Source organism: Zea mays, chromosome 7, assembly GCF_902167145.1.
Source record: "Zea mays cultivar B73 chromosome 7, Zm-B73-REFERENCE-NAM-5.0, whole genome shotgun sequence".
In the NCBI taxonomy this organism is placed as follows: domain Eukaryota; kingdom Viridiplantae; phylum Streptophyta; class Magnoliopsida; order Poales; family Poaceae; genus Zea; species Zea mays.
Genome location: NC_050102.1, coordinates 11,329,506 through 11,356,034, shown reverse-complemented (window position 1 = coordinate 11,356,034; position 26,529 = coordinate 11,329,506). Strand labels below are relative to the sequence as shown.

The window sequence follows — 26,529 nt, the reverse complement described above, 5'->3', positions numbered from 1 at the left end:
CTAATAGGTTACCTAATCTTATTTACCTTACACGTTGCATACTAATGAATTATTACTTTTGATGTTGATCTACCTAGTTTTATGATTAATCCTACATATAAATTATAATCATGTTTTATTGTTAATGATTTATTTATTGTTCATGATAATATCACATTATTTAATTGAAACATGGAAAACCACCCAAAAACAGTGCTACCACAAGCATGTAATGGGATACCCTTAATCAATTAATTAGAATTGCTAGTATGACATGATATAAAGGTGGCACATAGAGAAAAAGTTAGAAAAAACCGCTACGGATAGTCTTAGCCCCAATCGACACTTGAACTAATCCATTTAATCTTGTTGTTCATCCTTTAAAAAACAAATTCCATAATTAGGGGCAAAAAAATTGAGCGACTAAATAGTCACTATTAGTGGCCTAATTTAAATGCCTCTACAAAATTTAATTTAATCTCATGTTGTCATTAATCACCAAAACTAGTTGAAAGTTTAGAGCCAACAAAATGGAACACATGACAACTAGAGTACACTAGATTTTCTCAAGTTTTTAGATATAACCGCTACCCTGAATCAGGGTAACAATCAGCAATCGACACTTCTCTAACATATACATTCAGGAGTGCATTAAGACTGATAAAACCAAAATTAACTGGTCCTCAAGGACGACCTCAGCGCTTAGCTTCATGGGTCATGGTTTGATGGAAGGAAAACTTCTCATGGTGCAGGCACGCCTGCGCTGGCTTCCTGACGCTTGTCAACGGCTTCCTTCAGCTTCCTCCCAAGTGCATAGGCAAGAGGCGGGGGCACGGCATTGCCAATCTGCCGGTGCTTGTTCTGGATGTTGCCCGCAAATTCATAGCTGTCAGGAAAGCCCTGCACGGCAAAGATTGGATCATATTAGACAGGAGTGTCATTGTCATTTTGCAGATGGAAATGGATGTAGACCAGCTTACCTGTGACCGAGCACATTCCCGGACTGTGATGATCCTGTCTTGATCAGGGTGGAAGCACATGCCGACCTTGCCCATTGGCTGGGGATCAGTGACGGATGTGGGGAAGTTGCCTTCCCAGTCCAGCCTCCCGTACAGTCCTTTCCACTGATTGTGCCTCTTGGCTGTGTTGGGCAGGCACCAAGGTATCAGGTCAGCCATCTGCCCATTTGACAGCTTAACCTGTAAGAATAGCAAGGGCCAAGGGTCAGTGCTCCATGGACAGAAGGAATATAACAACAGATTTCAGAAAATTACCTTCTCGTCCGGTAGGTCATGCCAATCACAACCCGGCCGTTTCGGAATGTGTTGGCACCTTATTAGGTTCAGCTCATTCATCTCCTTAGATATGTGATCATTCAGTACCATCATATTCCCTCTTATCTTCTTCTGGAACCAAGACACGGGCTCACCTCCATACTGCACAAGATAATCAGTAGCTCATTTAGCATATAGCTCAAAGAAAAGAAAAAAATAGATGATCAAGAAGCACCAGTTACCTCAAGCGTGAGTTTGCTGGCACCATTTCCCACTTTAGGCAGATCCCCAATTGTATCTCTAACAGTAATCGCTCGGAAAGGCGCTCCACCAGCAGTGCTTCTTGCAGCTGCATAGTATTGGCCATCAGGCAGTGTTATCTTCAGCTCAGGGCTAGCAAACACATGCATCGGCTCTGGCCAATCAGGAAGCATCTCTCCAGGTGCAGCAGCCCAAATAAACGCCCTTTTCCTGGACTGGGCAACACCAAAAGCCCCTGCTTCTAGAATTCCAAACCGGACCTAACCAAATGGCAAACAATTTCTGAGTATACAGATTTAAACCACCATAAAAAGTGTAAGCTATAGGTCTTAGCAGATAATGAATTAACAGAAATACCTGGTATCCCATCTCCAGAAGAGATGCAACTGCCAAACGGAAGGTCTGCCCTTTGTTGAAGGAAACAAAGTTCCGAACATTTTCTAACAGAAAGAATCTGGGACGGAAATACTCAGCGAATGAGAGGAATGCTAGAATCATCTCACACTGAACTTTACTCCATGGGCTTTGGTTGAATCTATTCATCCCAGAGAATCCCTGACAACAAAAGAATAAACAATTCAAGCATTTGAATGACAAAACTGAACAGGTGACTGATGATTTTCTGGCCTATACATAGAACTGTAGATAATAACAAACCTGACACGGAGGACCACCATTTATGAATTCAACTTCGCCAGGGACTGGAAGATTATTAATGTTCACTTCTGGAAGTTTTGCTGCTTGTTCAGCAGCTTCAGAAGTTGAAACACAATCATCAGTATCCCCACATTTATCCATAATTGCCCTGCATTACCAAAAATATTGGTTCTGTTCAACAACAAAAAATATAATAATGGCATCAAACAATTTGCACTTACTTTAGAATCACATTGCAGTTATCTACAAAGACCACAGCCTCTGGATGATTTTTATTAAATGCTTCACCAGCAGGCTCTTCGTATTCAATCGCCCATTTTGTAAAAGATACACCTACAGCATTGAACAATGAGGAAATTTTTTATTTGTTGGTCATGTTCATGGTATACAGCATCAGTGTTAACAATACATACCAGCTTGCTGCAGCCCTTCTGATAAACCTCCACAGCCAGCAAAAATGTCAAGAGTAGCTAGACGGTTCTCTTTAGGCACATCCAACCATTTACCTGAATCTATTTGATCAGGCTCACAGATCTGCTTTCCTTTGTTCTTTTTCAACGCACTTGTCCTTTGCACCATAGACATAAACCTAACATTTGGAGGCAACTGCTCCAGACATGGAACACATATTCAGGAAACTATCAAAACTGCCACTCAATGAATCAGAATAGCAACTTCAGTACAGTACAGCTAACCTGCTTGAGAGCTCCACTGGCACGGTCATATATAAGTTCACAGAAAAATACATGTTCAAACATCACTGGAAGGTCTGAACTTGCAAGATCGTTCTTCTTTCTAACCTCACATTTTCCCTCTATCATATCCACAGGCACATCAATTACATCCTCACTATAGTAGACCTGAATCGAACAAACTAAAGTTAAGAAGAAAGAAACAAGAATGACCATTCTCAGGACTCTAGGATTTGCTCACATGTTTGAGAAAAAGTAACAATGAAGTTATGGAGTAGATAAATCAAGCATACAAGATAGAAAAAAAGATGACCTCTCTGATGTCAGATGCATAGGCTTTGGCTGATGAAATGTCATCTGGTCTGTAAAATCTTCTAGCACTGATATTTGCTGATGCTGGATTGAGTTTTTTAGATCCAGCCCCTTCAGGGATGGACAATATTTGACAAACTGCATAGGGCTTTAGACCCACATTTCGGCCAGCCTTGAAGGTTGCACGATCCTCATCTTCAGCAAAAAAATCAGGTCTTATGTATAAAAACTCATTGACATTATATGTAACCTTTCTGTAGACAAAGCTGGTCTTCGAGAATATTTTCAATTCATCAGAATCTGGCTCTATATTATCACAAGAACTACATAAACCACTACCAAGACCCATTTTATCTCGGGAGAGGGCAAAGAAGGCACCCTTCTCAGGCCAGTACAAGCTTTTGCAGAAATATACCATGGGCTGGCCCTTTTTCTTTCTCTCTTCTGCTTTGACCTGCTCAACTTTATCAGCTTCAGAATTCTCTTTTCTGTACTTGTGACCCCAAGGCCTTGATTGGATATCAACCATTACCAATTCCTTGATGTCATCTAATTTGAATTCTAAGCAGTCATTAGTTAAGAAAACCTCCCTCTCATTTGCCGCATTGCCAAGAATTGTCTGTGAACCTTTTTGCAGAATCCTCCCATGAACCATTTTTGAACCATCAACTTTCTGGAACATGTACTCAACAAAACAAATGACTGTGTCTCCTGAATCATCTTCTAGAGCCACTGTTCCACCAACAGGTATTCTGAGTTCCCTAACATAAGCACATTTATATAGAGTTTCTCCAGACAATGTTTTCCCAGATGTTTCACCTTCCCATCTGATTTCCTTACAAGTTTGTGATAGCAACTTCCGGGACCGTGTTGATGGAGGAGTCTTTGAGATGTTCTCTTCAATCTGCCCTTCATCTTCAGCATCCTCATCTTCATTTTCTTCTTGTTCATCATCAATTTCTTTTGTTTCATTTCCATCTCCCTCCTTGGAATCTTCAGGGAAATGATGTGCATAGTAATCACTCCAGATTCTGTTGATGAGCCTGGTTGTTGTTGCACGCATTGCTTTTTTCCTCGATGCTGGACCCATTGCTGCACTTGGATTCAGATTCTCTCCCCTCATCACTTGAGTTTTTTTCTTCATAACTAACTTTGTATGCCTCCTCTGTTCCATCTTCAATAAAAGACCACTGACAAATGCACTCCGACGGATAGTCTCATCTGGAAAATCTGCAAACTGCTGGAGTATTATCTGTCCATGCACCACAATATATCTCTCAACAAGTGTGATGTTTGAAGATATAAATGCAGGGTTTCCTTTGTCAAATTCAGCTACTTTTCTTATGACATCAGCAAAAGAAAGCTTTGAGGCACGACTCTGCTCTTTCAACAGGGTAATGATGCTAACAGCAAGCCTTGCTGTTTTCAGTACAGGCTCACACCATGGAGCATATTGTTTTGTTGGTTGGCGTAGCTTGTACCTGAAATAAAACTCTAAATGTAAGTTGTAATGGAGCAAAGATTAAAAGAGCTAAAAGTGATGTTCAAATGGTACAAGGTTATTAAAACGATAAAACGTTGGAACGCTCATGGGTGAAATTTTGACTTTTAAAAGTTTGAACTTTGTTTAAATGTAGTTTTAAACAACATAGGAAAAATACCAATACATTATAATTTCAGACAATAATATGAAGTTAAATACCAAAATAGAGAGGCTAGTGGCTTACCAAAACTTCACCCATGAGCTGGATTAAACCTCGAAAGTAACTAATAGACTGGGCCCAAAAGTAGCTAATGGTCTAAAATGCATAAAACACTACGTTTTACAGTTTAGAACGCCAAAACGCTAAAACGTGGTTTCAACATCTAATTAGAGTTTTGACGTTTAAACGTAGTTTAAACATCGTTTAAACGTAGTTTTAATAACACTGAAATGGTATAAGAGGATACAGTGACACAACTGTTAAGAACACAATTAATGACCACATAATGAAGCAGTGTACTGAAAGAAAGTAGCTGAGGGTACTTACCAGGCCACATCAGTCCGAATGGTTATACAAATCATTGAGCCACCAAACTCTATAATCCATTCTTTGATTGGGCTCAAATAAATAGGGATTCCTGCATCCAGTTGGTCAGCTTTGCTGGAGGAAGACGAAGATTTCACAGACTCAGCTGTAGAACAGCAACTGCCATCATCATCTCTCATGAAACCAGATCCAAAGATAACCACATCATTTTCTGCCCCTGATTTCATAGGGATCAATTCCAAAGATATAAGCCTGGAATCTGCATTGTACAGTGTCCAGTTATTGAGTATCCTAACTGGCACATCATCAGAAAATATGCTGTCATCACTATCAAATATGTATTCATCCATTTCCTGGCTAAATGGCTTATAGTATGCAGGAAGGGGATAGTCATTGGCAATCTCAGCTTCACTGATTTTTATGTAGACATTTTTCTGGGATGGTGTTCCACGCCTACCCCTCTGTTTCTTCATCATTTTCCATTCTTCTTCTTGTTGAAGTAATCTAGCTAATTTTGCATCATCATCGTCTTCTGCTGTCTCATCACACTCTGAGTCCTTAATTTTCAGACTTGTGTTCGAGAAGTTAGAGGGCAACTTGGTCAGTTCCACCCTAGATCTGCACTGGTCTCTTAGAGAAAGAAGAACTGGCAGGGTAGCAAACTTTTCATCATCATTGTTTGATGTCTCATCCAAACCAACAAGTTGATTGTATACAAATTCTCCAATGGATATCACCAAATCTTTGCTCATGGTTCCACTATATCCTTTCATGGCATTGGTTGACCGAACAACACTAGCAAGCAATTCATCCAGGCCCTGGTTAGGATTCCCACCAACTGATTTTGCAAGCTTTTTGAAAACTTCAACACACACCTGAGCCTTCTCATAGAAGTGGTCAAAATAAGATTTGTAATTGGTTGATGGTTTCACACATTCATAGTCAGCAACATCAGTTGACACCCAGATTACAGGAGTACCTTCATCATAACCAGAAATATTCCAGTCCTCAATTCGCCCAAATCCTTCACAGCGTACTCCTCTTTCACGCTCTTTTTCTAGATCATCATCCATGGGCATGATAAGAGCTGTTATAAAGAAGTCATCAATTTCTGACATTTCAAAGGGTTGTGGGTTCCCTTCTGCATCATGCAAGATAAAATCGATCAACTTCCGGCAAGGTGGTGGATCTTCTGGTCCAAGTTTTGTCAGATTGACAGCATCTACTTCTTCCTCCTCCATCCGATTCTTCTTGACCATGACAACAGATTTTTTTTCGGATAAGCGTATGGATTTCTCTTTGAAATCAGAACAGGCCGCTGATCTCCTTGGTCTCTTGCGGGTAACATGTCCATCACCTTTTTCGACTCCATGATGCACCTCTTCTGTTGCATCCAGAGATCCATTCTCCAGCTTGTTGTTTTCTGTGGATTCCTCTTCCTTCTTTTGTGGCTTTGCTCTGCATCTTCTTGTTCCTGAAAAATCATTGGTCAGCATATCAATCAGATATATGCCTATATAGGGGAACAAAAGTTAAAATAACAGTACTGAAAAGTGAACAGAAAGAAAAGAAAAACACACCGGCCAGAGATGCAGACAAAACACAAAATCAACAAAAAAGGAAGGTTAGGGTGACTGACTAGATTTAAGGAACAGAATAAATACTGACCAAATGACAAAAGATTGTTAATGCTTGCTATCAGTAACTAGAAAAATATAGACCTGTGAAGTGCAGCAACAAAGACAATATTTAAGACAATAGATCATTTAGAAATACCTTCATTTTTTTTCTAAAATATCATTAGTGGTAAAAAATGGAGTTGTAGCCTGTAAATAGTGTTCCCTTTCCTAAATTTAAAACTACATGAGCCACAATATTGCATCAGGAGACCACATTCTAAAAGGTAGGCAGTTTAATATCCGACCATTCCAAGAATAGAAAGAAAAAATAATAATATAAGCCACTGGAATGCCAGAGCCTATGTAATTAATCTACCAGTGTACCCTTGGAGAAACAAAATAGATCCTCAAAAATGGCTTGAATTTACTGAACACTCAGCATACCTCTGTTATCATAGTTGCAATACCAATCCCAATGGTTCATGTGAAATGTGTATAGGAAAACGGTAACCAATTCACATGATTTGCTTATAACGTAAGATTCTGCAACAACTGACATTACCATTATGGGAGGGTAAATGGGAACACAAAATGCCAAATACTTTACCAGTGTCACATGGGACACATGCTAGTGCGGGTATTTGTGTCCGGTACGGGTGCAGGTGTCCAGTTTGACAAAAAAAAATTGGGGGGGGGGGGGGGTACACCACTTGGAAACCGACAAGTTTTCTGGCTCCGCAAAAAAAAGGAACGCAGATGTCTGGGTAACACTGGTTGTCACAACTCAGGAAAGATATTTGTGTCAGATGTAAGAGACTGGATTACTGGAATGACTCAATTTCCAACTAAGGTCTTGTTCGGTTATTCCAATTCCATGTGGATTGGAGTGTATTGGAATGGATTGTGATGAATTTTGACTTGCTATGGATTTAAACGACTCAATACCACATAATCCACATGGGTTAACGGGGAAATTTGATCAAGGAGAGATGTACATTTGACTGTATTAAGATAGGGACCCACCAAACCACGGAAAGCAGGCAAGAACCTCATGTGCACTCGCTTCATTGGTGGTCACAGAACCATCTGCACCGCCACCAGCCATGAGGTGGGTGCACCACCGGTGCAATGCCAAGGCTCAAACCCAGGAAGGAGCGCCACACCAGGGCCCTCTAACTTAACTACATTACGGGAAGAAGCGACAACTCCACATAGTTATCTTTTAACTAGTACGGGATTGGAATTGATACAATTGGGGGTTTTATATGAATTTTGATGAGTATATGACAAATGGCAGGTGTGCAGCATGGTTGGAGAACAGAACAAGGGAGACATGATTCGATAAGGTGAGGTGGTGTCATGCATCACCGTCTTTTTTTTGACAGTCAATAGGGAGGAAGATGCTCATAGAGCTTGTTCTCGAATCCGCGTGTGGGCTAAAAATGCACATATACACGTTTTTGTTTAAAGAAATTTGGTTGGGTTTAGGGAAGATTTGAGAAAGCAACAAAGAACAGAAAGGAAGCAAAATGGGATGAAGAAATGTCCTGGTTCAAGGTGGAGATCAGTAAGTGCCAGACTCAAAAGTTTAATGCCATCAATGATGCCAAAGATCCATAAACACAGCAGCGGGTTGAACAAGTTCAAAATGAAAGTTTATGTGCTGCCAGGCTGCTTCGTTAAAGGTAGGAGCAGTGGAGGGAGCTCATAATTCTATTAATAGAAAATAAGGATAAGAAAACAGTTCTAACAGACATGTTGTAAATTAGATAAAGAACAACTTTGATGGTATTAAAAAGTAGTGCATTGTTCTATTGGTATATAACTCAATTGTTTTTCAGTAACAGGAAACCAAATTTTCCACGCTAAAACTATTTGACCAAAAAACACTTGATTCTAGTGAAAAGATTTTTTTAGAATTTGTTAAATTGGAACTAAATTCTCTTTTCAGAGTTGAATTATGAGCTTGAATAATCTAATTTCCACCAATGTATAAAATTCCTGAAATAAGATTGTATTTGATCAATCTAAATGATTTGTTTCTCATTATAGGTGAGTAGTATGATACTTGAATATGGATGGATACAAATTGAGTATTTATTAATAAGTAAAATAAAATACTATGTATGGTTTAACGACTGTCATTTCCTCTACCCACTTGGTGTTTTGAAATATGATTATTTCCACATTAGAGGCTGTAGGTGCAATGGCAGGATTTGGCATAAAAGCTAACACTTGGATCTAAAAAATCTATGTGATCCATAATTTATACCACTGCAACAGTTTTCCCCTTTCGTAATAGACACCAGAGTATTCGCTATATCTTGTTGTCAATTCTTTCTTGTCGTATAAGATATTGCATAAAAGATTAGTTTTGAGAAAGATTTCTTAGAAAAGTTCCTTGTACCTAAAAAAAGTGATTTACCTTGTGGTTGTTGCAAGAAACATACATGTATTTGCATCACAATACTCTGCATGTGTGATAATAAACTTCCATTTAAATGTTACACTGGTTCATTCGTCAGTGTATTGTCTAGTTAATGATTAAGTCAAATGACCATGCTAGTGACCACATGTTTGCTACAAAGTGGCTAGTGCTTGTTGCTCCACCACCACCAATGATGGCCCAGCCTCACCATTGTCAATATCACAACCACACTTTGAAGCTTTGTCATTGCCTCCTGCTGCACCTAGAATGGCCATAAGTGCTAGATCTAATCAAGATAAGGCAAGCAATGTAGGGAAATTCCATGTGAGACGGCCACATCACCAACCTGTGTCATTTCACTGCCACAATTATGCACAAACACAAGCAAAAGAGAAAGAAAATCAACAGAGCACTTTCTATAACGAGCAAATAACACATACAGAAAACCACTAGCAGCTCCAACAAGGGAGAAGATTGTAATGATTTACAAACTTTGGCACAAAAGATATAATGTATACTTGTTTTTGCAATGAAGGGTACATTTTGAACTTTTGTGGAAGTAGGTGTAATCAACTGGGAACAAAATAGTATACATTACATTGCATTCCTTAATATTGAGAGAACTAAAGCTACCAAAACATGAAGTAATACAAAAACAAATAAATTAGGTAAGTAAGAACAATACCTGTGGTAACAGGAGATCTCGGAGTTTTCACCATGTCACCCTGTAAATTTAATGTTAGTCGTAAAGAACTATAAAATAAATGCAGGAAACTAGGGATGGCAATGGGTCGGGTATAGTAATTACCCGCCCACGACCATACCCGCAGGATTACCAATACCCGCCCGCGAACATACCCACGGGTAAAATCTTGTACTCGTACCCATCGGGTATCGGGCGGATATCAAGTACCCGCAGGTACAATTATGTGTTTATAAGATATGCATGTATAGTTATAATTTTAGCTCATTGTTCACATAATTCAAATCACAATAATTAGAAGTAATGATCATTGTTCACATCACAATACAAATAGTTCAAACAAAATAGGTAAAATTTAGTTTAGTTCCCTGTTCACATAATTCAAAGTTTCAAACGCTTGGACATAAACTGATGGACAACACAGTTGTAACATTACAAGGCTTACAGCAGAAGCACCAGCACGGTTGTTTTGCATGGTCAGCTCAAGGCAGCAGCACCAGGCACCAGCATGGTTGTAGGGATACGGGCAGCACACACGACCAACAACTGAACAAAGGGACACCCTAGGAACAAAACAGTAAGGCACAAAACTTGGACTGTTGGTCGGCGAGCCCGAGGTCGCAGGGCAACGTGCTTGCAACTTACTGGATCTGTAGGCCTGGAGGGCGGCTTCACGGCACCAGCTCGTCGCAGCAGGGATGACCGGCACCAGCTGGTCGCTAATGGCTGGGGACGGAGAGGGCTCGTCCGCTGCCTGGATCTCTGGTCTCGCACGCGCAGGGAGCCAGGGACTCGCCGGTGGGCGGGGGCTGGCCGCCGGACTCCGGTGGCGCGGTGGCGGCGTGGTATGGGATCTGGGTGTTGGCGGCTGCTGCGACCTGCGAATAGGGGTCTAGGGGCTAGGGCATGGGCGCCGTGCTTGAACGCCTGGGGGAGTGGCCGAGTGGGGGTGGGTGGCGGCCTGGCGGAGTGGCGGGTGGGGGCCTGGGTGTGGCCGGATGGCCTAGGGTTACGGTTAGAGGAGTAGTGTGGGCTGGGCTATTTGCCTACCAAGTGGGCCGCAATTAGCTATTTGGCTATTTTCTGATATCCGCCAGGGACCAACGGGTAAAGTATAATATCCGAACCTGACCCGACTTTACCACGGGTTGGGTACGGATAAGACCCACGGGTGAATTATTATACCCGAATCCGAATCCAACTGGTCAGATATCCAGCGGATATCCAAACCCGCGAGTAAAATTGTCATCCCTACAGGAAACCCACCTGCCACTCAGATAATAAGAACTATGTGAAATGACAAAATAATAAGGGGGCATATTTCTATGCTACTCACTCAAAAATAAAGTAGTCAAATGGTTCAGCCAGGCATAGTCTAAGTTAGGGTTTTATTGACAGCACATCAACAAAGTGTCCTTTTGTGTTTAGATGGCATGCAACAGATATCTGATGCAATGCAAGCTGCAGACAAGCAGTATATTGTATGAATAAAATCCACAAAAAGTTTGAACTACAAGGTCACAGCAATAAATAGCAGAATATTTCTTTTTGTAAAAGCATGCATAGAAATCAAACATAACATATATTCTGAATAGAACTAACTACACCTACTACTTCAGGCAGAACTATAACAGGTCATACAGCAGATTGCTGGCAAATCATTATCAAGACATAAAGCAGAGGTAGGCACTCAATATTAACAGAAAAACTTGCACAAGAAACAGATACATGAGTCATCCTCAACTGCTCTGCACTCTAAATCATGTAGAAGCACAAGAATAATTACTCACAGGCATTAGCTATAAAAACAGAAGAATAGAGAGCAACATTATAGCATTAACCACATAAATGATAAGTTTAGTGAGAAGATAGAAATCATACAATCACGAGGAAAAACTGGAAGGGAAGTGATAAGTGCTGCTATTGTAACTGTGCTGAAACTGTTTATCACTTGTTCTTTAATTGTGGGTTTGCAAATTTTATTTGGAGAATTATAGAAATAGCAACTGGACTGCAAGCCCCATTTGGTTCAGTACAGTTCTTTGGGCAGTGGCTCAATGCTTTCAAACCAGATTTAAAAAGAATGATTTGTGTGGATGCTGCTGCTGTGACTTGGTCTCTGTGGCTGTGTAGAAATGATCTGGTTTTTAATAATGTTACAATCCAATCTCCTCTACAGGTAATTTTCAGGAGTACCTTCTAGATCAGGAACTGGGCTGCCCTTCAGACAGAGGAGAACCAAAGGCAGCTAAAGGCTGTGTGCTCATGACTGGAAATTATTGCAATGGAGATGTTTGCCAAAAATGGCTGGAAGTTTAGCAATAGGCTAGAACTATGGGTCTATTCTGTTATCTAGCTTTGGTGTTTATCTGAATGGTTGTCTGTTATGGGTCGAATACTTTGTAGAGACCGGGTCGTTTCATAAGCTTAATGAAATAAATCCATTAACCATAAAAATGAAAGTAGCATATAACTAATTTGGCCCCATTTGGTATATTTCACGCCCAAGGCAAATGATTTAGAGAAAGCAGAATAAAAATCAACCTAATGACAAGAACTGGGAAATTACAACAAAATGTAATACAATGGCACTATAGTTTCTGTCTTATATAGCAATACTGGCCTGCTACAGTGCTCTGGTTACCTACAACTCCCTCTGTTCCGAATTATAAGTCATTTTGGCTTTAGATACATAGCTATTTTATGTGTCTAGACATAGCCTATATGGAGATACATAGGAAAAACAATGTATCTAGAAAAAATAGAGCTGACATAATTTGGAACAGAGGAAGTAGGAGATAAGAGCTCAAATAAATCACTACACTTGAGCTTCAGAAAAGAAGAGATCATTTAAATTGGACACCATTTGGGGGGAAAGACCCAGCTAACCCAGCTCGGGTCGGCCTCCACCTAAATACATTCATTTTGTTTTTTATTTTTCAAGTATCAAACACCCCACGCCACAACCCCAATTCCCAGTATAGAGCGGCACTCATGTCATGTTACAGCCTCTAAAATGGCATGTAAAAGCCAGAGCATTCCACTGTAAACAAAGCACACTCAGACAGTTCATGGGTTATTGGTGGCAAGCCCACATTCACCACATCTAAACAGCACAACAAAAATCACTGAAACAGCTCAGCAGCTTGAGAAAACAGGGCAAAGTGCAAATACCGACTAGAATAAAGAAGAAAATCACCAGCTGAAGGCAATTAGTGCTGGGATACTGGCGCAGCAAGCAATTGATGGGGAAGAACAGGAATCCCCCACGCAAAAATCTGCTGCTCCTGCAGTGCAGTAACATTACAATATCAAAAGTAGTGCACTGTACACTAGGATAAATATCTACTTAACCGTACACTAGGAGATAACAAATAAGGCAAAAGCAGCCTACGCTATTAGTGAGGAAGACATAATGGGCGAAAGGTTAATCAATGCAGTGCAAACCTCCACTCAACAGCTCCAAAATATCTATTCCTAGACTTCTAGGAAGAATATACCAGACAAGTGAAAAGGACTTTAAGGTTTATAAAAGAATTACAGATAGCAGCCACTGCCAGAAGGAGCGTTAGACTCACACAGATTTAAGACCTGTACGAACATGAGGCAATGGCAACCCCAAACATGAAGAATTACAGGCACTCTAGCCCCTTTGGCAGCAAGGGTGTTGAAAGGGCTAAATCTGCTTGCCGCTCAAAATGGAATAACAGGATCTTATCCACCCCATTCCCAATGCTCCCAAGTATGTCCTAAAACAAAGCATTCCCTGCCCCTGGACTTCCACCCAACCATCCCAAAAATTGTTTCCAAACAATCTCGTATTTCCTACTTATTACCAGTAGTGGCAGTTGTGAACTTCACAAACTTAAGCATATGGAAACCCAGGGCCCTACACCCAAGAACCACGAATACTCTTTACAAATCTCCAGAGCTCACGCCAGAAACAACAGTGTGAGATGCGGAGGGGGGACTGGAGCAAAGATTATCAAAAAAGAGAACACGCACGAGTGCACGACTCCCGAGGCAACAGGCGCACCAACCCTCTTCAGTGCTCTCATCCTGAATCCACGGAATCATAACTCCTCAGTCCTCACTATGGTAGTAACGGAAAGGGGAAAGCGCAGCAAACGATGTGCTTCCGCTTGCTAATCCAGCCCCAAAATCCTGCATAAATCCTCACAAATTGAACTGCCAAGGGGCGAAATCTTGCACTACCGCGACACAAAAGTCGTCCAAAATCGCAACAGCGACACCTAAAATAACAATACTATACGAAACTCACTAAGATGAAGCTGAAGAACACTCCGACGGAAATCTCGAAGGTGAGACCGCTCGAATCCCCGCTCAAATCGCCACATAAGCACAAGCAGCAGCAAAGCGGATCCGGAAGCTAATCCTCCGAAATGGCTAAGCCCCCACCCGGACGGAGAACTCGAACGACGGAAGCGGCGGCGGCCGCCGCCGCACGGCTCACCACCGGGACCACGCGGATCCACTACTCGAGACCCCCAAAACTCAGCCGACAGCCCCGACCAACAACGAAGGAAAGTAGCTGTGGAGGCGGGCGGACTTACGGACGCGGCGGCGCCGGGGCGGCACGGGAGGCGCGTGCGCGGGGGCCGGGGTGGAGCAACTCGACAAGCAGGCGGGCGGAAAGGGGGTCGAACCGAGGGGGTTTTGGACGAGAGGCGTTTTATAGCGCGCTCCGGTCAGGCTGTCATCCCGCGTTTGGGGTTTTGGTCTCGGCCTCTCGGCTGTGGCCGCGGCGGCGAGGCGAGGAGCACGTGGAGAGGCGGGGCTGGGCGGAGGCTTTTGGCGGGAAACGAGCGCGGGGGCCCCGAAAACCCAAAAAATTCCCGGTTCCCACGGGCGCGCTGGCCGCCACCCAAGCAGGGCCCCTTGCCGCTCCTGCTTCCCGGTTCTCTTTTTTGATAATCTTTGCTCCACCCCCACTCGGCCCCTCCCCCAGGCGTTCAAGCACGGCGCCCATGCCCTAGGCCCCAGACCCCTATTCGCAGGTCGCAGCAGCCGCCAACACCCAGATCCTAGACCACGCCGCCACCGCGCCACCGGAGTCCGGCGGCCAGCCACCGCCCCCGCCCACCCGCGTGCCAGCGAGCGCGAGCCGGCGAGTCCCTGGTTCCCTGCGCGTGCGAGACCAGAGATCCAGGCAGCGGACGAGCCCTGTCCGTCCCCAGCCATCAGCGACCAGCTGGTGCCGGTCATCCCTGCTGCGACGAGCTGGTGCCGTGAAGCTGCCCTCCAGGCCTACAGATCCAGTAAGTTGCAAGCACGTCGCCCTGCGACCTCGGGCTCGCCGACCAACGGTCCAAGTTTTGTGCCTTGCTGTTTTGTTCCTACGGTGTCCCTTTGTTCAGTTGTTGGTCGTGTGTGCTGCCCGTATCCCTACAACCATGCTGCTGCCTGGTGCTGCTGCCTTGAGCCGACCATGCAACACAACCGTGCTGGTGCTGGTGCTGCTGCTGTAAGCCTTGTAATGTTACAACTGTGTTGTCCATCAGTTTATGTCCAAGCGTTTGAAACTTTGAATTATGTGAACAGGGAACTAAACTAAATTTTACCTATTTTGTTTGAACTATTTGTATTGTGATGTGAACAATGATCATTACTTTTAATTGTTGTGATTTGAATTATGTGAACAATGAGCTAAAACTATAACTATACATGCATATCTTATAAACACATAATTGTACCTGTGGGTACTTGATATCCGCCTGATACCCGATGGGTACGAGTACAAGATTTTACCCGCGGGTATGTTCGCGGGCGGGTATTTGTAATCCCGCGGGTATGGTCATGGGCGGGTAATTACTATACCCGACTCATTGCCATCCCTAGTTTCCTGCATTTATTTTATAGTTCTTTACGACTAACATTAAATTTACAGGGTGACATGGTGAAAACTCCGAGATCTCCTGTTACCACAGGTATTGTTCTTACTTACCTAATTTATTTGTTTTTGGATTACTTCAAGTTTTGGTAGCTTTAGTTCTCTCAATATTAAGGAATGCAATGTAATATATACTATTTTATTCCCAGTTGATTACACCTACTTCCACAAAAGTTCAAAATGTGCCCTTCATTGCAAAAACAAGTATACATTATATCTTTTGTGCCAAAGTTTGTAAATCATTACAATCTTCTCCCTTGTTGGAGCTGCTAGTGGTTTTGTGTATGTGTTATTTGCTCGTTATAGAAAGTGCTCTGTTGATTTTGTTTCTCTTTTGCTTGTGTTTGTGCATAGTTGTGGCAGTGAAATGACACAGGTTGGTGATGTGGTCGTCTCACATGGAATTTCCTTACATTGCTTGCCTTATCTTACTTGATTAGATCTAGCACTTATGGCCATTCTAGGTGCAGCAGGAGGCAATGACAAAGCTTCAAAGTGTGGTTGTGATATTGACAATGGTGAGGCTGGGCCATCATTGGTGGTGGTGGAGCAACAAGCACTAGCCACTTTGTAGCAAACATGTGGTCACTAGCATGGTCATTTGACTTAAACATTAACTAGACAATACACTGACGAATGAACCAGTGTAACATTTAAATGGAAGTTTATTATCACACATGCAGAGTATTGTGATGCAAATACATGTATGTTTCTTGCAACAACCACAAGGTAAATCACTTTTTTTAGGTACAAGGAACTTTTCTAAGGAATCTTTCTCAAAACTAATCTTTTATGCAATATCTTATACGACAAGAAAGAATTGACAACAAGATATAGCGAATACTCTGGTGTCTATTACGAAAGGGGAAAACTGTTGCAGTGGTATAAATTATGGATCACATAGATTTTTTAGATCCAAGCGTTAGCTTTTATGCCAAATCCTGCCATTGCACCTACAGCCTCTAATGTGGAAATAATCATATTTCAAAACACCAAGTGGGTAGAGGAAATGACAGTCGTTAAACCATACATAGTATTTTATTTTACTTATTAATAAATACTCAATTTGTATCCATCCATGTTCAAGTATCATACTACTCACCTATAATGAGAAACAAATCATTTAGATTGATCAAATACAATCTTATTTCAGGAATTTTATACATTGGTGGAAATTAGATTATTCAAGCTCATAATTCAACTCTGAAAAGAGAATTTAGTTCCAATTTAACAAATTCTAAATTTTTTTCACTAGAATCAAGTGTTTTTTGGTCAAATAGTTTTAGCGTGGAAAATTTGGTTTCCAGTTACTGAAAAACAATTGAGTTATATACCAATAGAACAATGCACTACTTTTTAATACCATCAAAGTTGTTCTTTGTCTAGTTTACAACATATGTCTGTTAGAACTGTTTTATTATCCTTATTTTCTATTTATAGAATTATGAGCTCCCTCCACTGCTCCTACCTTTAACGAAGCAGCCTGGCAGCACATAAACTTTCATTTTGAACTTGTTCAACCCGCCGCTGTGTTTATGGATCTTTGGCATCATTGCTGGTATTAAACTTTTGAGTCTGGCACTTACTGATCTCCACCTTGAACCAGGACATTTCTTCATCCCATTTTGCTTCCTTTCTGTTCTTTGTTGCTTTCTCAAATCTTCCCTAAACCCAACCAAATTTCTTTAAACAAAAACGTGTATATGTGCATTTTTAGCCCACATACGGATTCGAAAACAAGCGCTATGAGCATCTTCCTCCCTATTGACTGTAAAAAAAGACTGGGTGATGCATGACACCACCTCACCTTATCGAACCATGTCTCCCTTGTTCTGTTCTCCAACCATGCTGCACACCTGCCATTTGTCATATACTCATCAAAATTCATATAAAACCCCCAATCGTATCAATTCCAATCACGTACTAGTTAAAAGATAACTATGTGGATTTGTCGCTTCTTCCTGTAATGTAGTTAAGTTAGAGGGCCCTGGTGTGGCGCTCCTGTCCTGGGTTTGAGCCTTGGCATTGCACCGGTGGTGCACCCACCTCATGGCTGGTGGCGGTGCAGATGGTTCTGTGACCACCAATTAAGCAAGTGTACATGAGGTTCTTGCCTGCTTTCCGTGGTTTGGTGGGTCCCTATCTTAATACAGTCAAATGTACGTCTCTCCTTGATCAAATTAGGGCTTGTCAGTTCCCCGTTAACCCATGTGGGTATTGAGTCGGTTTAAATCCACAGCAAGTCAAAATTCATCCCAATCCATTCCAATACACTCCAATCCACATGGAATTGGAATAACCGAACAAGGCCTTAGTTGGATATGGAGTCATCCCAGTCTCTTACATCTGACGCAAATATCTTTCCTGAGTTGTGACACCAGTGTTACCCAGACATCTGTGTTCCCTTTTTTTTTGCGGAGCCAGAAACCTTGTCGGTTTCCAGGTGGTCCCCCCCCATTTTTTTGTCAAACTGGACACCTGCACCCATACCGGACACCAATACCCGCACTAGCACGTGTCCCATGTGACACTGGTAAAGTATTTGGCATTTTTGTGTTCCCATTTACCCGCCCATAATGGTAATGTCAGTTGTTGCAGAATCTTACGTTATAAGCAAATTATGTGAATTGGTTACCGTTTTCCTCTACACATTTCACATGAACCATTGGGATTGGTATTGCAACTATGATAACAGAGGTATGCTGAGTGTTCAGTAAATTCAAGCCATTTTTGAGGATCTATTTTGTTTCTCCAAGGGTACACTGGTAGATTAATTACATAGGCTCTGGCATTCCAGTGGCTTATATTATTTTTTTCTTTCTATTCTTGGAATGGTCGGATATTAAAGTGCCTACCTTTTTAGAATGTGGTCCCCTGATGCAATATTGTGGCTCATGTAGTTTTAAATTTAGGAAAGGGGACACTATTTACAGGCTACAACTCCATTTTTTACCACTAATGATATTTTAGAAAAAAAATGAAGGTATTTCTAAATGATCTTTTGTCTTAAATATTGTCTTTGTTGCTGCACTTCACAGGTCTATATTTTTCTAGTTACTGATAGCAAGCATTAACAATCTTTTGTCATTTGGTCAGTATTTATTCTGTTCCTTAAATCTAGTCAGTCACCCTAACCTTCCTTTTTTGTTGAATTTGTGTTTTGTCTGCATCTCTGGCCGGTGTGTTTTTCTTTTCTTTCTGTTCACTTTTCAGTACTGTTATTTTAACTTTTGTTCCCCTATATAGGCATATATCTGATTGATATGCTGACCAATGATTTTTCAGGAACAAGAAGATGCAGAGCAAAGCCACAAAAGAAGGAAGAGGAATCCACAGAAAACAACAAGCTGGAGAATGGACCTCTGGATGCAACAGAAGAGGTGCATCATGGAGTCGAAAAAGGTGATGGACATGTTACCCGCAAGAGACCAAGGAGAGCAGCGGCCTGTTCTGATTTCAAAGAGAAATCCATACGCTTATCCGAAAAAAAATCTGTTGTTATGGTCAAGAAGAATCGGATGGAGGAGGAAGAAGTAGATGCTGTCAATCTTACAAAACTTGGACCAGAAGATCCACCACCTTGCCGGAAGTTGATCGATTTTATCTTGCATGATGCAGAAGGGAACCCACAACCCTTTGAAATGTCAGAAATTGATGACTTCTTTATAACAGCTCTTATCATGCCCATGGATGATGATCTAGAAAAAGAGCGTGAAAGAGGAGTACGCTGTGAAGGATTTGGGCGAATTGAGGACTGGAATATTTCTGGTTATGATGAAGGTACTCCTGTAATCTGGGTGTCAACTGATGTTGCTGACTATGAATGTGTGAAACCATCAACCAATTACAAATCTTATTTTGACCACTTCTATGAGAAGGCTCAGGTGTGTGTTGAAGTTTTCAAAAAGCTTGCAAAATCAGTTGGTGGGAATCCTAACCAGGGCCTGGATGAATTGCTTGCTAGTGTTGTTCGGTCAACCAATGCCATGAAAGGATATAGTGGAACCATGAGCAAAGATTTGGTGATATCCATTGGAGAATTTGTATACAATCAACTTGTTGGTTTGGATGAGACATCAAACAATGATGATGAAAAGTTTGCTACCCTGCCAGTTCTTCTTTCTCTAAGAGACCAGTGCAGATCTAGGGTGGAACTGACCAAGTTGCCCTCTAACTTCTCGAACACAAGTCTGAAAATTAAGGACTCAGAGTGTGATGAGACAGCAGAAGACGATGATGATGCAAAATTAGCTAGATTACTTCAACAAGAAGAAGAATGGAAAATGATGAAGAAACAGAGGGGTAGGCGTGGAACACCATCCCAGAAAAATGTCTACATAAAAATCAGTGAAGCTGAGATTGCCAATGACTATCCCCTTCCTGCATACTATAAGCCATTTAGCCAGGAAATGGATGAATACATATTTGATAGTGATGACAGCATATTTTCTGATGATGTGCCAGTTAGGATACTCAATAACTGGACACTGTACAATGCAGATTCCAGGCTTATATCTTTGGAATTGATCCCTATGAAATCAGGGGCAGAAAATGATGTGGTTGTCTTTGGATCTGGTTTCATGAGAGATGATGATGGCAGTTGCTGTTCTACAGCTGAGTCTGTGAAATCTTCGTCTTCCTCCAGCAAAGCTGACCAACTGGATGCGGGAATCCCTATTTATCTGAGCCCAATCAAAGAATGGATTATAGAGTTTGGTGGCTCAATGATTTGTATAACCATTCGGACTGATGTGGCCTGGTAAGTACCCTCAGCTACTTTCTTTCAGTACACTGCTTCATTATGTGGTCATTAACTGTGTTCTTAACAGTTGTGTCACTGTATCCTCTTATACCATTTGAACATCACTTTTAGCTCTTTTAATCTTTGCTCCATTACAACTTACATTTAGAGTTTTATTTCAGGTACAAGCTACGCCAACCAACAAAACAATATGCTCCATGGTGTGAGCCTGTACTGAAAACAGCAAGGCTTGCTGTTAGCATCATTACCCTGTTGAAAGAGCAGAGTCGTGCCTCAAAGCTTTCTTTTGCAGATGTCATAAGAAAAGTAGCTGAATTTGACAAAGGAAACCCTGCATTTATATCTTCAAACATCACACTTGTTGAGAGATATATTGTGGTGCATGGACAGATAATACTCCAGCAGTTTGCAGATTTTCCAGATGAGACTATCCGTCGGAGTGCATTTGTCAGTGGTCTTTTATTGAAGATGGAACAGAGGAGGCATACAAAGTTAGTTATGAAGAAAAAAACTCAAGTGATGAGGGGAGAGAATCTGAATCCAAGTGCAGCAATGGGTCCAGCATCGAGGAAAAAAGCAATGCGTGCAACAACAACCAGGCTCATCAACAGAATCTGGAGTGATTACTATGCACATCATTTCCCTGAAGATTCCAAGGAGGGAGATGGAAATGAAATAAAAGAAATTGATGATGAACAAGAAGAAAATGAAGATGAGGATGCTGAAGATGAAGGACAGATTGAAGAGAACATCTCAAAGACTCCTCCATCAACACGGTCCCGGAAGTTGCTATCACAAACTTGTAAGGAAATCAGATGGGAAGGTGAAACATCTGGGAAAACATTGTCTGGAGAAACTCTATATAAATGTGCTTATGTTAGGGAACTCAGAATACCTGTTGGTGGAACAGTAGCTCTAGAAGATGATTCAGGAGACACAGTCATGTGTTTTGTTGAGTACATGTTCCAGAAAGTTGATGGTTCAAAAATGGTTCATGGGAGGATTCTGCAAAAAGGTTCACAGACAATTCTTGACAATGCGGCAAATGAGAGGGAGGTTTTCTTAACTAATGACTGCTTAGAATTCAAATTAGATGACATCAAAGAATTGGTAATGGTTGATATCCAATCAAGGCCTTGGGGTCACAAGTACAGAAAAGAGAATTCTGAAGCTGATAAAGTTGAGCAGGTCAAAGCAGAAGAGAGAAAGAAAAAGGGCCAGCCCATGGTATATTTCTGCAAAAGCTTGTACTGGCCTGAGAAGGGTGCCTTCTTTGCCCTCTCCCGAGATAAAATGGGTCTTGGTAGTGGTTTATGTAGTTCTTGTGATAATATAGAGCCAGATTCTGATGAATTAAAAATATTCTCGAAGACCAGCTTTGTCTACAGAAAGGTTACATATAATGTCAATGAGTTTTTATACATAAGCCCTGATTTTTTTGCTGAAGATGAGGATCGTGCAACCTTCAAGGCTGGCCGAAATGTGGGTCTAAAGCCCTATGCAGTTTGTCAAATATTATCCATCCCTGAAGGGGCTGGATCTAAAAAACTCAATCCAGCATCAGCAAATATCAGTGCTAGAAGATTTTACAGACCAGATGACATTTCATCAGCCAAAGCCTATGCTTCTGACATCAGAGAGGTCATCTTTTTTTCTATCTTGTATGCTTGATTTATCTACTCCATAACTTCATTGTTACTTTTTCTCAAACATGTGAGCAAATCCTAGAGTCCTGAGAATGGTCATTCTTGTTTCTTTCTTGTTAACTTTAGTTTGTTCGATTCAGGTCTACTATAGTGAGGATGTAATTGATGTGCCTGTGGATATGATAGAGGGAAAATGTGAGGTTAGAAAGAAGAACGATCTTGCAAGTTCAGACCTTCCAGTGATGTTTGAACATGTATTTTTCTGTGAACTTATATATGACCGTGCCAGTGGAGCTCTCAAGCAGGTTAGCTGTACTGTACTGAAGTTGCTATTCTGATTCATTGAGTGGCAGTTTTGATAGTTTCCTGAATGTGTGTTCCATGTCTGGAGCAGTTGCCTCCAAATGTTAGGTTTATGTCTATGGTGCAAAGGACAAGTGCGTTGAAAAAGAACAAAGGAAAGCAGATCTGTGAGCCTGATCAAATAGATTCAGGTAAATGGTTGGATGTGCCTAAAGAGAACCGTCTAGCTACTCTTGACATTTTTGCTGGCTGTGGAGGTTTATCAGAAGGGCTGCAGCAAGCTGGTATGTATTGTTAACACTGATGCTGTATACCATGAACATGACCAACAAATAAAAAATTTCCTCATTGTTCAATGCTGTAGGTGTATCTTTTACAAAATGGGCGATTGAATACGAAGAGCCTGCTGGTGAAGCATTTAATAAAAATCATCCAGAGGCTGTGGTCTTTGTAGATAACTGCAATGTGATTCTAAAGTAAGTGCAAATTGTTTGATGCCATTATTATATTTTTTGTTGTTGAACAGAACCAATATTTTTGGTAATGCAGGGCGATTATGGATAAATGTGGGGATACTGATGATTGTGTTTCAACTTCTGAAGCTGCTGAACAAGCAGCAAAACTTCCAGAAGTGAACATTAATAATCTTCCAGTCCCTGGCGAAGTTGAATTCATAAATGGTGGTCCTCCGTGTCAGGTTTGTTATTATCTACAGTTCTATGTATAGGCCAGAAAATCATCAGTCACCTGTTCAGTTTTGTCATTCAAATGCTTGAATTGTTTATTCTTTTGTTGTCAGGGATTCTCTGGGATGAATAGATTCAACCAAAGCCCATGGAGTAAAGTTCAGTGTGAGATGATTCTAGCATTCCTCTCATTCGCTGAGTATTTCCGTCCCAGATTCTTTCTGTTAGAAAATGTTCGGAACTTTGTTTCCTTCAACAAAGGGCAGACCTTCCGTTTGGCAGTTGCATCTCTTCTGGAGATGGGATACCAGGTATTTCTGTTAATTCATTATCTGCTAAGACCTATAGCTTACACTTTTTATGGTGGTTTAAATCTGTATACTCAGAAATTGTTTGCCATTTGGTTAGGTCCGGTTTGGAATTCTAGAAGCAGGGGCTTTTGGTGTTGCCCAGTCCAGGAAAAGGGCGTTTATTTGGGCTGCTGCACCTGGAGAGATGCTTCCTGATTGGCCAGAGCCGATGCATGTGTTTGCTAGCCCTGAGCTGAAGATAACACTGCCTGATGGCCAATACTATGCAGCTGCAAGAAGCACTGCTGGTGGAGCGCCTTTCCGAGCGATTACTGTTAGAGATACAGTTGGGGATCTGCCTAAAGTGGGAAATGGTGCCAGCAAACTCACGCTTGAGGTAACTGGTGCTTCTTGATCATCTATTTTTTCTTTTCTTTGAGCTATATGCTAAATGAGCTACTGATTATCTTGTGCAGTATGGAGGTGAGCCTGTGTCTTGGTTCCAGAAGAAGATAAGAGGGAATATGATGGTACTGAATGATCACATATCTAAGGAGATGAATGAGCTGAACCTAATAAGGTGTCAACACATTCCGAAACGGCCGGGTTGTGATTGGCATGACCTACCGGACGAGAAGGTAATTTTCTGAAATCTGTTGTTATATTCCTTCTGTCCATGGAGCACTGACCCTTGGCCCTTGCTATTCTTACAGGTTAAGCTGTCAAATGGGCAGATGGCTGACCTGATACCTTGGTGCCTGCCCAACACAGCCAAGAGGCACAATCAGTGGAAAGGACTGTACGGGAGGCTGGACTGGGAAGGCAACTTCCCCACATCCGTCACTGATCCCCAGCCAATGGGCAAGGTCGGCATGTGCTTCCACCCTGATCAAGACAGGATCATCACAGTCCGGGAATGTGCTCGGTCACAGGTAAGCTGGTCTACATCCATTTCCATCTGCAAAATGACAATGACACTCCTGTCTAATATGATCCAATCTTTGCCGTGCAGGGCTTTCCTGACAGCTATGAATTTGCGGGCAACATCCAGAACAAGCACCGGCAGATTGGCAATGCCGTGCCCCCGCCTCTTGCCTATGCACTTGGGAGGAAGCTGAAGGAAGCCGTTGACAAGCGTCAGGAAGCCAGCGCAGGCGTGCCTGCACCATGAGAAGTTTTCCTTCCATCAAACCATGACCCATGAAGCTAAGCGCTGAGGTCGTCCTTGAGGACCAGTTAATTTTGGTTTTATCAGTCTTAATGGACTCCTGAATGTATATGTTAGAGAAGTGTCGATTGCTGATTGTTACCCTGATTCAGGGTAGCGGTTATATCTAAAAACTTGAGAAAATCTAGTGTACTCTAGTTGCCATGTGTTCCATTTTGTTGGCTCTAAACTTTCAACTAGTGTTGGTGATTAATGACAACATGAGATTAACTTAAATTTTGTAGAGGCATTTAAATTATGCCACTAATAGTGACTATTTAGTCGCTCAATTTTTTTGCCCCTAATTATGGAATTTATTTTTTAAAGGATGAACAACAAGATTAAATGGATTAGTTCAAGTGTCGATTGGGGCTAAGACTATTCGTAGCGGTTTTTTCTAACTTTTTCTCTATGTGCCACCTTTATATCATGTCATACTAGCAATCCTAATTAATTGGTTAAGGGCATCCTATTACATACTTGTGGTAGCACTGTTTTTGGGTAGTTAAGAATTGCGAACACAAGGTTGACTTATCCCTTGTGTTTCGGATTGGAGCACAGGAACGGTGGTCGATGGACGATGGCTGTGGTGAAGGTCATGCGGGCTCGTCCTGATGGACCGGGAGCGGTGAAGGGCGAGTGTTGGGTCTTGACTGACGGATCAGAGCAGCCAGGTGACCAACCGCGGTGACTGACACCTGGGACACGCACTTTGTGCGAGGACGTGGTGGAGTGGACCATGTTGCCGGCGTGGTCGAGGACTGGCGGGATACGCGTCTGATCGTGGAGGACGTGCACGAGGTGCGGTGTTCACGGCAGGTTTGGTGGTCTGGGCCTCAAAACCACCCAGCGCTACAGATGCCTGGTTTTGTTGAGTATGGGCCTCAAAACTCGGCGGTGGCGGTTCTAGAGGGAACCGGTGGCGGCAGGCGACGTGATCGTGGAGGGTGCGTCAAGGCGAAGTGTCGGTGGGGAAATCCACCGGCCGGGTGGCGGAATGCACCCGCCCTAATCCTAAGATGAGGAGGGGCCTAAGCGGTTGCATGTTTGGTGAATTCGAGATGAACACAAGAGGACACGAGGAATTATAGTGGTTCAGATCGTCGGAGCGTAATACCCTACCTCCACTGTGTGTAAGTTGTATTGGCGGTGTGCTTGAGCGTGTAAATTGAGTTTGTCCCTTGTAACGTTGTGTGCCTTACCTTTTATAGTTTAAGGGAGGCACATACAAGGATGCTAAGCCCCGACATGCGGGCCCATGAGCATAATGGAAGAAATACATTATGTGAATAACTAATGCTGACAGAGTAACACATGAGTAATCAGCGGGAGTCATGATGACTGCAGTCCATGCAGCATTGATAGGTAGTAACCCTTGGTAACACGTGAGTAATGGTGAGTAACTGCACGACCCACGTATCGTGGACTGAACACGCCGCCTGTCAGTGGAATGGACAGGTGCAAGTCTTATTCGTACTGAATGCGAAGGCGCGCGTAGCCCAGAGGCGTCATGTCAGGTTCCGCTCGTTGGCTTATGCCGCGCGCAGTATGCCACGTGGCAGCATCGGGTCTCCGCTTGAGCAGGGAGCAAGAGTGTATGCGGATAGGTCCGGATCACACCAGACCAGGTCTGGACACGTGTCAGCTCCGGACCCCTGCCTGGGCCCTGATTCACTACCGGACACAGCTCCTTTGCCGAGTGTCGCAGACACTCGGCAAAGGCTTTGCCGAGTGTAACACTTGGCAAAGAACGCTCGGCGAACTGTACA

The 26,529-nt window shown here is 42.3% G+C and overlaps 2 protein-coding genes across 56 annotated transcripts; one reads left to right on the top strand and one right to left on the bottom strand.

Annotated features, from left to right (window-relative positions):
• Nucleotides 1-444: 444 nt before the first annotated feature.
• LOC103632028 (DNA (cytosine-5)-methyltransferase 1B) lies at nt 445-14,902 on the bottom strand. 50 transcript variants are annotated; one of them, XM_035960830.1, is made up of 16 exons: nt 14,238-14,490; nt 13,961-14,119; nt 13,155-13,242; nt 9,938-9,977; nt 9,250-9,598; nt 5,206-6,679; nt 3,177-4,656; nt 2,867-3,031; nt 2,585-2,777; nt 2,393-2,504; nt 2,172-2,319; nt 1,872-2,069; nt 1,496-1,774; nt 1,254-1,415; nt 960-1,178; nt 445-879 (listed from the first exon to the last, which is right to left on the bottom strand). In XM_035960830.1, exons 5-16 carry the CDS (start codon nt 9,299-9,301, stop codon nt 721-723), a joined length of 4,641 nt encoding a protein of 1,546 aa, XP_035816723.1. In that variant the 5' UTR covers nt 9,302-9,598; nt 9,938-9,977; nt 13,155-13,242; nt 13,961-14,119; nt 14,238-14,490; the 3' UTR covers nt 445-720. The 50 variants fall into 50 exon arrangements, with proteins under 50 accessions (XP_035816723.1, XP_035816736.1, XP_035816713.1 ...); XM_035960843.1 differs by having other exon boundaries at nt 9,250-9,514; XM_035960820.1 differs by having other exon boundaries at nt 9,461-9,514.
• Nucleotides 14,643-25,050, top strand: LOC542082 (DNA methyl transferase 1). Of its 6 annotated transcripts, none has more exons than XM_008653622.4 (14): nt 15,101-15,234; nt 15,864-15,903; nt 16,331-16,595; nt 19,152-20,625; nt 20,790-22,269; nt 22,415-22,579; nt 22,669-22,861; nt 22,942-23,053; nt 23,127-23,274; nt 23,377-23,574; nt 23,672-23,950; nt 24,030-24,191; nt 24,267-24,485; nt 24,566-25,050. In XM_008653622.4, the coding sequence occupies exons 3-14, from the start codon at nt 16,544-16,546 to the stop codon at nt 24,722-24,724; spliced, it is 4,641 nt and encodes a 1,546-aa protein (XP_008651844.2). In that variant the 5' UTR covers nt 15,101-15,234; nt 15,864-15,903; nt 16,331-16,543; the 3' UTR covers nt 24,725-25,050.
• The last annotated feature ends 1,479 nt before the right edge of the window (nt 25,051-26,529 follow it).

Excerpts from the sequence above, each read along its gene's own strand:
- LOC103632028 (XM_035960820.1), bottom strand. The coding sequence starts at position 14,013 with ATGAGAGCACTGAAGAGGGTTGGTGCGCCTGTTGCCTCGGGAGTCGTG. Across the intron at positions 1,775-1,871 it reads TTCTGGAGATGGGATACCAG|GTCCGGTTTGGAATTCTAGA; the intron begins GTATTTCTGTTA and ends CCATTTGGTTAG. Across the intron at positions 1,416-1,495 it reads CCAGCAAACTCACGCTTGAG|TATGGAGGTGAGCCCGTGTC; the intron begins GTAACTGGTGCT and ends TATCTTGTGCAG.
- LOC542082 (XM_008653618.4), top strand. The coding sequence starts at position 15,405 with ATGCAACACAACCGTGCTGGTGCTGGTGCTGCTGCT. Across the intron at positions 16,385-19,151 it reads TGGTTGTGATATTGACAATG|GAACAAGAAGATGCAGAGCA; the intron begins GTGAGGCTGGGC and ends ATGATTTTTCAG. Across the intron at positions 22,580-22,668 it reads CCAGTGGAGCTCTCAAGCAG|TTGCCTCCAAATGTTAGGTT; the intron begins GTTAGCTGTACT and ends TGTCTGGAGCAG.